Here is a 13,508-nt window from a genome sequence, read left to right on the forward strand (position 1 = left end):
GCCCTATGGTCCTGCGAGGCCAGATGACTTAGGTCACTGGATGACCAGGACAAAATCAGGCCCCTAGGGGACACCCAGCTGGGACACTGAGGAGCCAGCTGTGTGAGAATCTAGTGGCAAGAACCTGGGTTCTTACCGCTCTGCAGCTCACAAAGATCTGGGACTAATGGGTGGCGTCAGAAGGGCCGAAGTTAGGCCAGTATTTGCTCTCAGAGGCCCAGAGATCTCAGATACCTTATGATGCCCAAAGGAAGGGAGAGAAAAATGTAGACATGCACAAATACTCTCACACCAGCATTGTGACATCCAAAGTCACCACACTGCCCTGGTGACCAAGAGAGAACATCCCTCTCACCCTCCCCACATGCAGCTATTAGGTAACTGTTGTTACATCTCCAGATATACAGCTACCTATGCACTGATAGTTCTACAAATTCTGACAGACTCACAAACACAAAAGCTGGAAATACACAGACGCTGTGCCTGCCGTCCCTAGACCTGGCCCTACAGGGCCCCCACCAGTCACCCTACCTTCTGTGACCCATGACATGTGTTACAATACTTCAGCACAGTTGCCAGATGACATAAAGAGTCATTGTGATACTCAGTTCAGAAGTCATACAATCCCAGAAAACATTATGGCTTGATGATAACGAAAGACCATTTAATTAGATAATAAATGTTAAAATGAGTTTTCCTTGCAGAAATCAGTGGTAGTCAAATACTTTGACTGGCTAGTGTTCTAGAGCTACACTTTGTGTATGAACAGGGCATAGAATTCACCTTCTGGAATGCTGCTGTAGGCTAAACTCTTAAATGGTCCTGTTCCCAGCCTGTAGGACACTGGATTCTGATGGCCTGGTGCTGCGTGCACTCGGTCTGCCTCCAGAACAGTGCCATGCCTGCCTTACAAGAACCCTGTATACAAAGTGTGCTTGAAGCGCCTTACGGGACAGAGCACTGAAGCTCCATGACTCTTGCAGGCCAGGCTACTTGACTGTCACTGTCCCTGCATCTGGATAACAACCTAGGCAGGACAGAATTAGGTTTGAAACTGGCTTTCATCTAGCCGAGCAGCCCATTAGTGGGGTTGGAAACCTAAGGCCATCACCTAACTATGGGGTGGCTAATACTTAACCACAAGTTAATAATAGGGCATGACCTAATTGCCCTAGGTCTGTTTCAACACCTAAACCCTATGCATGTGCCCATACATGCCCCCTCCAAGATCCACACATCCCTCTCCCCCACAGTCTGATATAAACACGTGTGCACATTTCTCACACAAAGAAGCACACATGTTCACCTCATCTGGCAGACTCCCCTGCTCATACTTGTGCTCTTGCTCTCAGACTGGGGAAATCAAGAATGAGCTAAGCCACTGTAGAAATGAGCTCACAATCTGTATTTCCATCTCCATCTCCCTTCGCTGGGGAGCACTAAGCAAGGAAGAGCCCACCGCCACCCTCCCAGAAGCCTAGCCTGAAAGGAGCTGGTGAATAATTAGCCAAGGTGAGAACAGCCACCAGGGCACAGGCTGAGCTAGCCTTGGCACCAGGGTCCTCTGCTGATAGCATACATTTGGCAAGTTCCAGAATCTGTCAGGGGCACGTTTGTGCTCTGCATCTCCATGCTTGTGTTAGTTACACCTGTAAAATTATATGTGCTCTCTTGTGTTTCAAAATTCTAGAGCCTTTGGTCTCCTCACTCAGAAAGACTGTACTTTGACACTTGAGAGGGATTTAGGTATCTGTGAGAACACGTGGCTGTCACTGTGACTGAGGATGGACTTATCACTCCGTATCATCAGTTTAGGGGTATTAGAGGGTAGCCATGCCTACAGACTGTTGTCTGGGGCTTTTCCCTCATGCACAGGCCAAGGGTCTCTTTCCAGCTCTGGCCCAGAACTGTCCTCGGAGCTGGGAGGCCCCTCCCTGAGTGGACGAGTTGGTCAGGCCAGCTGGATTCAGGTATCTGAAGGCAGAGCTGGCAGCTGACAAGAAGGCAAAACAGAAGTGATCATGAATGCACTTGGCCTGGCCCCAAACATTGCCCTTGGAACTGAGGACAGCACAGGACCGGGGTTTGGTGTTGTTCCAGGAAGCCAGAGGCCCTGCTGAGTCTGGGCAGTAAGCCCCGGTGAAAGGAAGCACCCCTGTCAACACTGGGGCTCCAGTGCTCATAGGCCTCCACCTCCTCACAGCTGGTACCAAATCTACATGCCAGAAACAACAGGTAGGGGACAGGCCTGGAGATCCAAAGCACCCCTTCCTCTGCTCAGTTGAACACAGGGCCTCTTTCCCACCATGCACAGTCTCATGCCTCTGGGGTTGGGTCTCCAGAAGCCTAAGGCAGCCTGTGGCAGGGGAGGGAAGGGCAGACCCAAGGTGGCCAGGCAGCTTCGGTGGAGAACAACAATCCTCCGGATGGGCAGCCAGGAGAATGCGTTCACCCTTGACTGACTGTCCCTTCTCTGGGAGGCCTGCAATGTTCCTCAAGGCCAGATTCGCAAGTAGGTGCCAGTGGAGCAGACAGAGAAAAGGGGGAACACGCGCTCTTGGAACTTGACACGAAAGGTGTAGAGGTGGCGCATGTCCTCAGTGGCATAGAAGGACACGGCCCCCACCTCCAGGTCCAGCGCCACCCTCACGCGGGACAGGTGGCCGCAGCTGAGGGGTGTCCGCTCAGGGCTGGTCACGGCCCAGTACTGCCCGCCATTGAGTTGCAGCGCCCAGACGCCCTCCTCGGGGGTGAAGGGCGTGAGACCCTTGCGGCGCACGCTCTCACGGGCCACACCAAAGGCCCAGCCATCCTGGGAGCCCACTTCCACCTCCCAGTGGTGCCGCCCGGAGGAGAAGCCGCAAGACGCCAGGACCCGGGTGTTGGTATCGAAGCGACGTGGGTGGCTGGGTAGGTCCTGGGCTCGTTGTCCTAGGCGCACACTCTTAAGATCCAGAGAGAGGATGAGGCGGGGATTGGCAGTGTCAGGATCCAAGGTCAACTCCACTACAGTGGGGGAGACAGAGAGCCAAGGCCCATGCAGGCCCCCCGCACAGCTCCCACTCCTCATTCCCGCCCACCCCTCCCAACATGTACATGCTGAAATCAAACCAATGCAATGTATGAACTTGATTTGAATCCCAGTTCAAATACAGGAGAAACCCAACTGAAAAGACAATTGAGGGATGTCGAACACTTAGAAAGAATCATCCATTTGTTCTCATTATGATGTTTTTCTGGTGGTTTTTTTCACAAAGTCTATCTCTTTAGAGATCAAATAGAGATATTTATGGAAGTGATATCTGTGATTTGCTTCAAAATAATCCCATGGGAAGACACGAGTGGGAGTGGGAGTGAAGATTGCCGAGGGTGTGTGATGAGTACATAATACCTGTTATGCTCATCTCTCTGCTTTAGTGTATGTCTGAAGTTTCCCACACTAAACAGCTCAAATGAGCACACTGGTAAGCACTGCAGGGTTCCAGGCCTACGCTAGGCCCTGCAGCTTCCTTTCACAGGGGAGAGGAGGATAGATGACACGTGATTTAAAACAAAAAAAAACAAACAAGGAAAATAAGAGGGATCACGACAGCAGGCTGTGATTTCAACAAGAAGGGCCAGGGAAGGCCTTGATGAATAGGAGCATTTAAGCAAAGACATACAGATGGCGAAGAAACCAGATAGGTGCTGTCTGGTGAAGCGTGTTCCAGGCCCAGGTGAGTGTGTGCTAGGTACATTCCAGGAGCAGTGGAGTACATGGGGGGTGGGGGGCGGGGGTGGGGGTGGGGAGGGCACAGGACGCCGTAAGGCCAGACCCCCTGGGGCCTGGAAGATCACTGTGAGAACTGCAGCCTTTACTGAGTGACAGGCCCTGTGCACGGTTCTAACAGAGGAGAGGCATGGTCTTACCCAGCTGGTTTAGATTCCGCCCAAGAAAAGTCTGACTTAGCCCTCCTTGTGGGATCGGATCCCACTCACCCCAGACCTCTGCAGGAGTAAGAACCACCTCCTGCTTTGTCCTCAGATTCCTTCAGCTTCCTCTTGGGCCTCCCTAGGCACACAGCCCCAGTCCCCAGAAGAGGTCTCAGTGTGAGGTCTCAGTCGGGAGTGAGGACAGGGGAGAAAGGCCAACAAGCCTTCCCCAATCTAAGTCTCCTGAGGCGCAGGGCACTGCTGCTGTGGACCGTAAGTCTACAGGCCCCACAGTGACCTGAGGGAGTCAGCGCTGTGAGGTGAGGATGGGGGGAAAGGTGAGTAGAGGGCAGAGTTGCCCAGGTGGGCGGGCAGAAGGAAGCAACCACACACAAAGCCTAGAGACACAGTCACCCGCAGGGAGGGAATTCTCTGCTTCACCAAACTAGGGGCTCGCTCTCAGTATCAGCGCAATCATCGTACCTTTCTCCTCTTTCTCCAGCTCTTCTCGAAGATCCTCTGAGGAGGAGACACACAGCAGGGTGTGCGTGAATGACACAGGAGATTGTCTGTCTGGCCATGATAGTGACACCACCTCTTCTGACACATTCATGGCCCCAGTGGCTCACTCACCACCCCAGATAGGCTAAGGGCACTGGGCCCAGCATGGGGCGGGAAAGGCGGTATTCTGGTTTTCCCCCCATCCGGCTTCTTTGTTCCCTCTTATGCCTGGTGCTGGTCAGAGCTGAGATCTCCTTCCTCACCCCTCTTTCTGTCCCCAGTGCCCCTCTATCCTGTCTGCCCCCAGGGGAACTTTGTGACCCAGGGGAGCCTGGATAAAGTAGCCCTCACACACCCCAGCTCTGGTCTTCTCACACAGCTTCTGGAAGGGCACATCTTTGGGCCCCAAGTCACCAGAGCCATACCACTGCCACTGGCATCTCACGGCCCAGCCCCCCACACAGGCCCTACCTTTGAACTTCTTGAGCAGCCCCTTTAAGACAAAGGTCTTGAGGGAAACATTCCAGACTTTATTCTTCATCTCAGAGGAGACTGTGCTTGGCTTGGGGGCAGGCACATTGCTGCACCTGCAGGACAAGGAGGAAGGCCCACCAACACTGTCCCACTCCCACAGTTAGGACGGCGGGGTCCTGTTGATGCAGAGAGGTAGGAAAAGGAGAGCCTGGTCTCATGCCCATAACCGCGACCAGGCAGGTGGACCGGACGGCTGCCTCAGGAGGCACCAGGTAGGGCGCGGGGAATCAGAAGGTGAGAAACTGGGAGCAGAGAATAAAAAGAGCACGCAGTGGAAAAAAGAACCAGCTTAGAGGAGACCAAGGAACTGTTAGGGTCCACTCACCTGCTTAGTGTGTTTCTGAATTCCTAAAAAGAGAGATGAAAGCAAACCAAATCAATGCCTTTGAAAAAAATACAACTGTGCCCTGCCCTGCTTCCAGAGGAACAAGCAATAAGCAGGTACTCCTGCTTATCCGCTGCCTGCGTGGGCCCTGGTGCCAAGGTCTTCCTGCTGTGGCTGGCAGCTGGGTGTCTTGTCAATGTGGCGGACCCCTGTCCACAGTCTGCAACTGCTCCCGTCATTACAGAATCATCACTGGAGCCACGTTCTGGGGCCCAGGGTCGTCTCTGCTCTCCAAGTCATGGACACAAGTTATAGCCTTTATGCAGCAACTGCTCATTCCGACCAGTGTCTTTTAAATGACTGTTCTTGACCCACTTGTGATAGTAGATTGTAACTACTTTTTTTAGATGAAATAAAATAGAATAGAAAATATCAAAGTGCATCACATTAGTAAAGGTGCTATTTTCTAAGACTTTTGTCTCAAGGATGTATACACTGAAATATGATGTAAGATACATTATTGTTATTCGTGGTCAGGAAAGTCTTATCATAGCCCTTCAGACCTCTAACCCCAGGAGAATCAGGGTACCTCTCTCCAGTCCTTTTTGGCTCCAGAGTTTGTGAGTCCACTAAATTCTCAGGATCTGACTCTGTTCTCACTGCCTTCACAATGCCTTAGGAGAAAGACTCAAAGTCCTGGGTAGCCAGACTCACCTGGAGAAAGTCAAGGTCAGGCTTGCGAGCTGTCTCCTGGATCTGGCTGATGAGCTTGGATAGCTGGGTGATCTCGCCCCCAAGCTGGGCCAGGTTCTCATTCTGCTTCTGTGTCACCTCCCGGGACAGCTCCTCCAGGCGGCCCAGGAGGCGGCCCTCCTGCTCCACCAGGAAGGCCCGCAGTGCCTGAAACTCTGCCCCTACCTTCTCTCGCTCAGCAGCCATCTGCTTCTGTCTCAGGAGAGGAGAAGATGGAGGGGTGAGGGGACATGGGCATCAAGACTTGGCATTTGGACAGGAGTCTGGAGCCATCCCACAGGGCAGGGCTCCATCCACCACACTGCTCAGGGGTCACAGGGTCACCCACACGTGCACACCCCGCACAGGCTTTAATTTAAATATTCCAACTCTGAGCTCACAGCAGCTTCAACACATGTACTCGCTTCCCCATTCACAGGTGTGCCCATATGTTCCTTTGCTCCTGGGCTCCCCCACCAACATAGGGCAACTTTAAACTCGCCTGAGAACTACTCAGGGCAATGGTTTCCTCATTTGAAAAGTGGGAGGAATGACTTAGTGCCTCCTGGGGCCATTATAAAGATTAAACTGAGGTCACTCTCTCTTCCCCAAACACCTTTATTATGTGTTAAATTCAAGAAAACAGTATCAAAATGGAGTCACTTATGCCAAGACCCACATCACCAGACTTCATTATAGTTTCCGCTCTCCCAGAAATGGAATCTTAAACCAGCCAATCAGAAATTGCCTTTGTTCAGTAATCTGCCATCCCCTATGGGGAAAGTAACCTTGCAATAACCAATCCAGTTTTTTTTTTTTTTTTGCAATTTCCTTATTCCTGCTTCCTCTGCTTCTAAAATCTCTTGCCTTATACAGCTCTTTAGGGATCCTTTCTGTCTGCTACATTAGTAATTCATCAGTCACTGAATAAAACCAATAAGATCTTTAAAATGTACTCAGTTGAATTTTTTTAACACTCACCTGCCCTCCAACTTTCACTCCTCACTTTACTTCACATTAAGAGCATCATTTCTCTTTAACAACCATGAAGGTAACATATGCTCATAATACATAATCTGGGAGTTGCAGAAAAGTAGGAAGAAGGAAGGAAAATAACACCAGCGACCAGAGGTAGCAGCACACCCACATGACCCAAGGGAGACTATGTTATGTGCAGGCTTCATATTCTGTTATTTCCATTATATTGTGCACCGGAGTTTTCACTCCTGTGTTTCCAGACACGGGCTCATGTTCCTGGTCCCTGGATTCTTTGCATGAATATGTGGGAGGGACCGTACGTGGCATGACAAGCAAGGCCACCTATGGCTAATGAGAAGTGAGAAGGATTCTGTTCCTCCAGGACAAGCTCGACTGTCACAGTTCCTCTTCTTTAAAACTCTAAGGGTGGAAAGGATGGCTGGAAGAGGAGACTGTGAGTGGATTTTGAGGTCGGGAGACCTGGGTTCAGGCTATGGCTCCCCCGGGACACCGGGCGAGCAGGCAGCTGCAGCCTGGGGCGCTTCACACATGTTAACTCACTCAACCCAATGATGTGGGCGCATGTCACCAGTAAGTGGGTGACATGGATTCTAAGTCAGAGGGTCTGACCTCAGAATCTGAATTTCTTGCAATTTTATCATATGGTCTCCCAAGGTAATAACACAAGTGAAACGATATTAGCCAAAATACTCTAAATCAGCGTTTCCCAAGCTCCGCATTACTGACATTTGGGACCAGATAATTCTTTGTGGTGGAGGGCTGTCCTGTGCATTAAGGATGCTTAATCAGCACCCTGGCCTCTACCACTAAATGCCAGTAGCCCTTCTGCCCAATGTTGATTGACAATGGGAAGTATTGTCAGACATTGCCAAATGTCCCGAGGGCCAAAATTGCCCCCAGGTGAGAAGCACTCCTAAAGAGTCAGAGCATTTTAAAATAAAAGCATTCATTCTCTTCGGTATCATGCAGCAAGAGTTGTCCTCTGCCTCTATGGCTTCATTAAGCATGTATTTTGTAATTCTAAACCATATGTGGGCCAGAGGGGTGGTGAATTGGCAGAGGACTGAGTGGAAGGTGCTAAGCAGTGTCATGGTGGGTGGGGTCAGGGACCGTGAAGCTGCCCACGCTGTGGGAGTCCCTCTGGGTCGTGGATGGGAGAGCCACTGCTTGACCCTTTCTCCCGGAGGGCAGGGTGGAAGTCTGGAGATGAGTGTTTAGCTCCTCCGTGGGGAGGGAAGTGAATGATCAGTTGCACTTTGGAGGCAGGTTCACCAGGTGCAGTTGAGGGGCAGGAAAGGAACACCTGAACTCAGGGTTTTCCCCTCCACACCACCCTCTCTCAACCTTGAGGGCAGAAGGGTCCTCAAGCTCCTGCAATTCCCAACTCCAGAACTGACTGGCCCTGTCCTAACTGACCCTAGTTACCCTTTCACTCTTTTAACACCTATTTATTGAGCTAAGAACTGAGTTTTCGAGGTAGAAAATTACAGTCCGCGATCCACGTTGTCCATCTTAATCAAAATGAGCCCCATTTCACTTCCGTGATCCATTGTAAAGAAGACAAAATAGCATTCCTACCCACCAGGGGGCGCTGGGCACACTGGGCTGCGCGTGGGGGCTGCTGGAAACTGCTGGAAACTGGTCGCCAGACCTCCTGCCCTCAGCAGCTCTGACACCCACTAAGCTCCCTTTTACCCTTAGCCCAATTTCAAAATCTAAAAAAACTCTCAAAATGAAAGAAAGTTTTTTCGTAACTCTTGGTGACAAAAATGCCCTGGGCTAACATGAGGCTATTTACTGTGTTTATGTTTTTGTTTGCATTCAATTACAAGATGCTCCAAGGCCCTAATTGCGGTGTCCTGTAATATTAAAATGATCATATATCCAGATTCGCTGGGACAGTTCCAGTTTTAGCCAGCTGCTCTAGAAGGATTATTTTAGCACTCCCATTCACTTTCAAAAGTTCTGTGTTTGCCCTGGCTGGTGTGACTCTGTGGGTTGAGCCTGACTGCAAACCAAAAGGTTTCCAGTTTGATTCCCAGTCAGGACAGGTGCCTCGGTTGTGGGCTAGGTCCCTCTTCTTGGGGACGAGGGAGGAGCAACTGATCTATGTTCCTCTCACACATCAATGTTTCTCTCCCTTTCTTTCTACCTCCCTTCTTCTATATCTAAAAATAGTCTTAAAAAAAAAGCTCTGGTTTTATAATAAAGGATACATTCATCCTTTATAATATGCACCTTATTATCTTTCTAAAATCCACCCCTGCTATTCCACAGGCACACACTCCTACACCACACACCAAGACAGTGCCAGGGTGGTGCTTGGCCCTCTGTTGTTGGGGGTGGGGTGGCAGCTCACCAAGAGCTCCTTGCCCTCCTTCTCTTCCGTGGAACGAAACATCTCATAGTCCTCCAGATCACTCTTCAAGACCTTCAGCCTGGACTCCAGGAGCTCCTGCCACAGGGTGAGAAGGGAGATATTGTGGAGAGAGGATTCTGGAAACCCCTGTGACTTCCAGGAGCCATGCAGGAGCGAGGGGAGGCCCAGCACATTGAGGAGACCAGGTTAACGCCATCTCTGGACAGGATGGAAACAGCCTGTGCAGACTTCACCTAAGGGGACAGGACAACTTCAGGGTAACGCCAAAAGCCCAAGGGTCTCACTTCCCCAAGACCACCAACCAGTGCACCATTCGGGCTGAAACACAGGCACCTCCCGCGCCCAGCAGCCCAGTATAGCTTGTCTTCTCCTTTGTTCTCCTCCTCACCGTCAGATATCCCTCCGTATGGGATATCTGGGAGCATGTAGGGAGCGAAGAAAGATGGGACTGTGTGCTAGAGGCCTCCACACAAACCTCAGCTGAGGCCCCGGCAAGGAGGCAGGAAAGACAGGAGTCTAGGATCAACAGCTTTGACACAGCCCAGACGGCTTTCTCCTCGCTCTCCTGAACCCTGGAGCCACCCACCCTTCCCCGACCTCTTGGGAAGGTCGTCCGGCTCGGGGAAAGAGCTGAGAGTTGGGTCGGCGGACGCGTGGGTTTGCCCAAGTCGCCGCTAGAGGACGGGGCCGGGCAGAAAGGGAATCGCCAAGCCTGCCGGACAACGCCCAGGCAGTCCCGTCCAGAGGGGATTCGGCGGTATTGGGGGGTGTGGGGGCGACAGAGGGTCAGCCGCACTCAGCCCCGGAGCCAGCGCTGCGCAAGAGAAGAGAGGCAGGGGCTCCTCTGAGCCCCCTGCCTGCCTGCGGCTCCTCTGCACTGCGTGCGCAGGCGGGCAGGCGGGGACGAGGGGTCGCGGGGACCCGCAGGGGTGGGGCGGGCGCTCACCTTGGCCTCCTGCACAGCCTCACCGAGCGGCACCACGGCGTGCTCGCGGTGCTCCCGGGCGCGGTCGCACACCACGCAAATGGCGCGCCCGTCGTCCTGGCAGTAGAGCTTGAGCGGCTCGCCGTGCTGCGCGCACCCCGTCGCCGCGGCTGCCGCCTCCGGGGGCCCGCGCTCGCCGGGCGCCGCGGCGGGCAGGCTGAAGCGCCGCAGCAGCGCGGCCACGGCGGCCAGCTGCCGGTTGGGCCGCAGCTGACTCGGGCGCGCGGGCTCGCGGCACTGCGGGCAGGGGAGCGGGTACGGCAGCAAGCGCGGCACGGCGGCGGGCCCCGCGCCCGGGCGCTCCCAGCAGCGCGCGATGCAGGAGCGGCAGAAGCTGTGGCCGCACTCGACGGACACGGGCTCTCGGAAGAGCTCCAGGCAGATGGAACACGTCGCCTCGCCCTGCAGCTCTGCCGCCAGTGCCAAGGCCTCGGCGCCAGAGCCCGGGCCAGTCCGCGGCCCCACCGCCGCCATGCGCGCCCGCAGCGCGCCCGAGTCTGGCGGTCCGGGGGAGGCCGCGCACCCGACTGCACGCCGCCCGGGAGCGCCGCGGCCGGGGCGGGCCTCTGGGCGCCCTCTGGAAGGGAGGGCGCGGCTGAAGACTCCGGCAGGCGGAGACTGGCGCGGGGGGCGCGCCGGGCTGGGAAACGCGCCGGGTAGGTGCGCTCGGAGGGCGCGCCAGGCGGCGCCGCGAGTGGATCCGAGTGAGGCCCAGCGCGCTGCGTCCGCTCTCCGTAGCCCCCTCGCTCAGCCCCTCCGTGGGCCGGTCCAGGCCGCCCTAGCCTGACCCAGTCAGCTGTTGTGGGTAATGGGCCGGGACAGGTGGGCACACTTGCCCAGCCGGGCGCCACTCCCGGCCGCCGCCTGAGGCCGCCCCAGCACCGGGCGAGGGGTTGGCGTCCCCGCCGCAGTATCAGGTTGCCGGAGTGCGGGCCTGTCCCAGCTCTGTGCCGAGCTAAATTTGGAGTCTGGACCCTGGCTCTCGCCCCCCAACCCCCAAGCGTGGCCTTCTCTCCACCTCTGTAGCTCCCTTTGCAGCGATAGTCCCCTCCCCCTTATTTATTCTTTGTTTTTTTTTTTTTAACAAGTAACACATTTACAATAAAATTTCCCAGTTTACTCGGTGTTTTTCCTTCGCCGCCAAATAAAACCCAGTCCTCTACGTTCCTCCAGCTTATCCCCACAGCCCCGCCGTAAAGCTGCTAGTATTATTTGCTCCCATGCCCTCTCTCCTTATGCCCCCAGACATCACTGGGGTCAAGCTTTCGCCCTCACCCTCTTCAGAGATGCTGTTGTTGTCGAAGTCGCCAGCGACCTCGGCGATCCTAACCCACAACAGAGGCCGCTTCTGAGGCCTCACCTCATCTGCCCTCTCTTCTGTGGTTTCCTTCTTCCTGACACCCTTTCTCAGCACCTCCCAGGCATTCCCCCCAGCTCCAGGGCCCGCTACTGATGGGGGACTCACGAGCTGGAAAATGTTAGTTTAAGGTAAAAAGTTATAGGCCTAGTAAGTAAAGTGTGGAGGACGGTGAAGGCTGGCGTGGAAGCTAAGGTTGACGCCGCGCTGGACTGCTTGCACCTGCGAAGCGGATCCGAGAGCGAGGCGACAGCGGCGGGGACCTGCGGGGGTTGAGAAGGAATAGATAACCGCAACCTTCCGCTGAAGGCGACTGTAACTTTTGCATTAGAAATATGTATCATTTAGATTGCCTGGGAACGGAACAATCTGTGCCCACAGCGTCTCCCCGAGTTTGCAAAGCGTCCTTGAGCTCTATGTTAACCAACCGCTATAAAATAAACTCGGAGACCATGTTCAGGGTCATTGTCTCTCCCTCAGAGGACAATGCCCCCACCTGGCCCCCGCTTTTCCTTGAACTGCTTGTGTTGTGTCTTTCTCAATGTCCCGTGGCTCCCAGCTCGGGGACCTCCACCCCACGCTGGTGGCGGCAGGAGACCTCTGTGACTCCAAAAGGAAAAAAGCTATACAACGTCATCCACAGTCCTCAGCCTCTCGCTCCCTCCACTGCATGATTTCCAGTGAGCAACAGTCTCTGCCCTGCTGTCCCACTCCCCCGCCCTATTCTCTCCACGCAGCTGTGAGAACAGTTCTGTTGAAGTATTATTTTTAAATCAAGTCATGGCCTTCCTCTTCTCGAGCCCTCCAGTGTCTCCCACCGTTCAGAGGAAAACTTTTCCTCCGAGAAGCCGCGGGTTCGATCCCCGGCATCTCCGGTGTCGTGTACAGACTTCACCCCCCTCCCTTGCACCAGGCCTCCCCTCTGCACTCACCTCTCATCGCCTGGTCCTGCGACTTCCTTCCTGCCGACGGTACCTCCTTCGTGCTCCCGCAACACTTCAGGGAGCTCCTACCTCGGGGCCTTTGAACTGGCTGTGCCCTTTGCTTGGACCGCTCTTCTCCCAGAAAACGTGCAAGACTCATTCCCCACCTCCTCCAAGTCTTCTTTCAAATGTCCCCTTTCTCGGTGAAATCTGTGTGCGGTCACACCTTACCGCATTCTCTCGCTCGGTCTGCCGCCCTCCGGAACTGGACTTCCTCTGGGACTCGAGCTGATGGAGGGGGCGGACTGGGTGCGTTTTCTTCGCCGCTGGGCCACCAATTTTTTCGAGTAGTTCTGGGTACCTCGCGGGCGCTCCGTACACTTTTCTTGGATTGAAGTAATTTGGACAGGGCCCAAAATTCAGACAGACAGTGGTTTACAGAGAAAAGGGCCTACCCCCTAGGCCCCAGTCTCCTCCCCGTCCCAAGAAATTACGAATTATTTTATCCAAATAGTATATCTTTTACTACAGGTCTCCCTCTTTTTGTTTTATAAACGTGGCATCCTGCATATCGTCTTCTTTACTTTTCTTTTTCGGCTCACAGTTCATTTGAAGCAACGCGTCAAATGACTTCCCCTTCGTTTTCCATCGCCGCCTCCAGGCGTTTATACCGGCCCTGTTCTCTTCCAGGCGTCCTCCGATCGAAGTCGCGCCCCCGTAGTTATTCAGCAGAAGACCCTGGAAACCTTCGCGACACTGCCCCCTCGGGTTTGCAGCCTCGGGGCTGTCGGGCCTCAAGGAGGCTACCGGCCCACGGGTGCCCTGCGAGAGCAAACTTCTAGGGAAGCAGAGAAAGGACA

At 54.0% G+C, this 13,508-nt stretch overlaps 1 protein-coding gene across 3 annotated transcripts; it reads right to left on the minus strand.

The window, feature by feature from the left end:
- Positions 1-643: 643 nt before the first annotated feature.
- TRIM7 (tripartite motif containing 7) lies at positions 644-13,473 on the minus strand. Of its 3 annotated transcripts, none has more exons than XM_024552266.3 (7): positions 12,658-13,473; positions 9,363-9,458; positions 5,987-6,217; positions 5,273-5,295; positions 4,885-5,000; positions 4,396-4,431; positions 644-3,006 (listed from the first exon to the last, which is right to left on the minus strand). In XM_024552266.3, the coding sequence occupies exons 2-7, from the start codon at positions 9,402-9,404 to the stop codon at positions 2,495-2,497; spliced, it is 960 nt and encodes a 319-aa protein (XP_024408034.1). In that variant the 5' UTR covers positions 9,405-9,458; positions 12,658-13,473; the 3' UTR covers positions 644-2,494. The 3 variants fall into 3 exon arrangements, with proteins under 3 accessions (XP_024408034.1, XP_071075586.1, XP_024408035.2); XM_071219485.1 differs by lacking the exon at positions 12,658-13,473 and adding an exon at positions 11,644-11,816; XM_024552267.2 differs by lacking the exon at positions 12,658-13,473 and adding an exon at positions 10,330-11,635.
- Between the last annotated feature and the right edge of the window lie 35 nt (positions 13,474-13,508).

The sequence above is a fragment of the Desmodus rotundus genome, chromosome 10 (assembly GCF_022682495.2).
Source record: "Desmodus rotundus isolate HL8 chromosome 10, HLdesRot8A.1, whole genome shotgun sequence".
Classification (NCBI taxonomy): domain Eukaryota; kingdom Metazoa; phylum Chordata; class Mammalia; order Chiroptera; family Phyllostomidae; genus Desmodus; species Desmodus rotundus.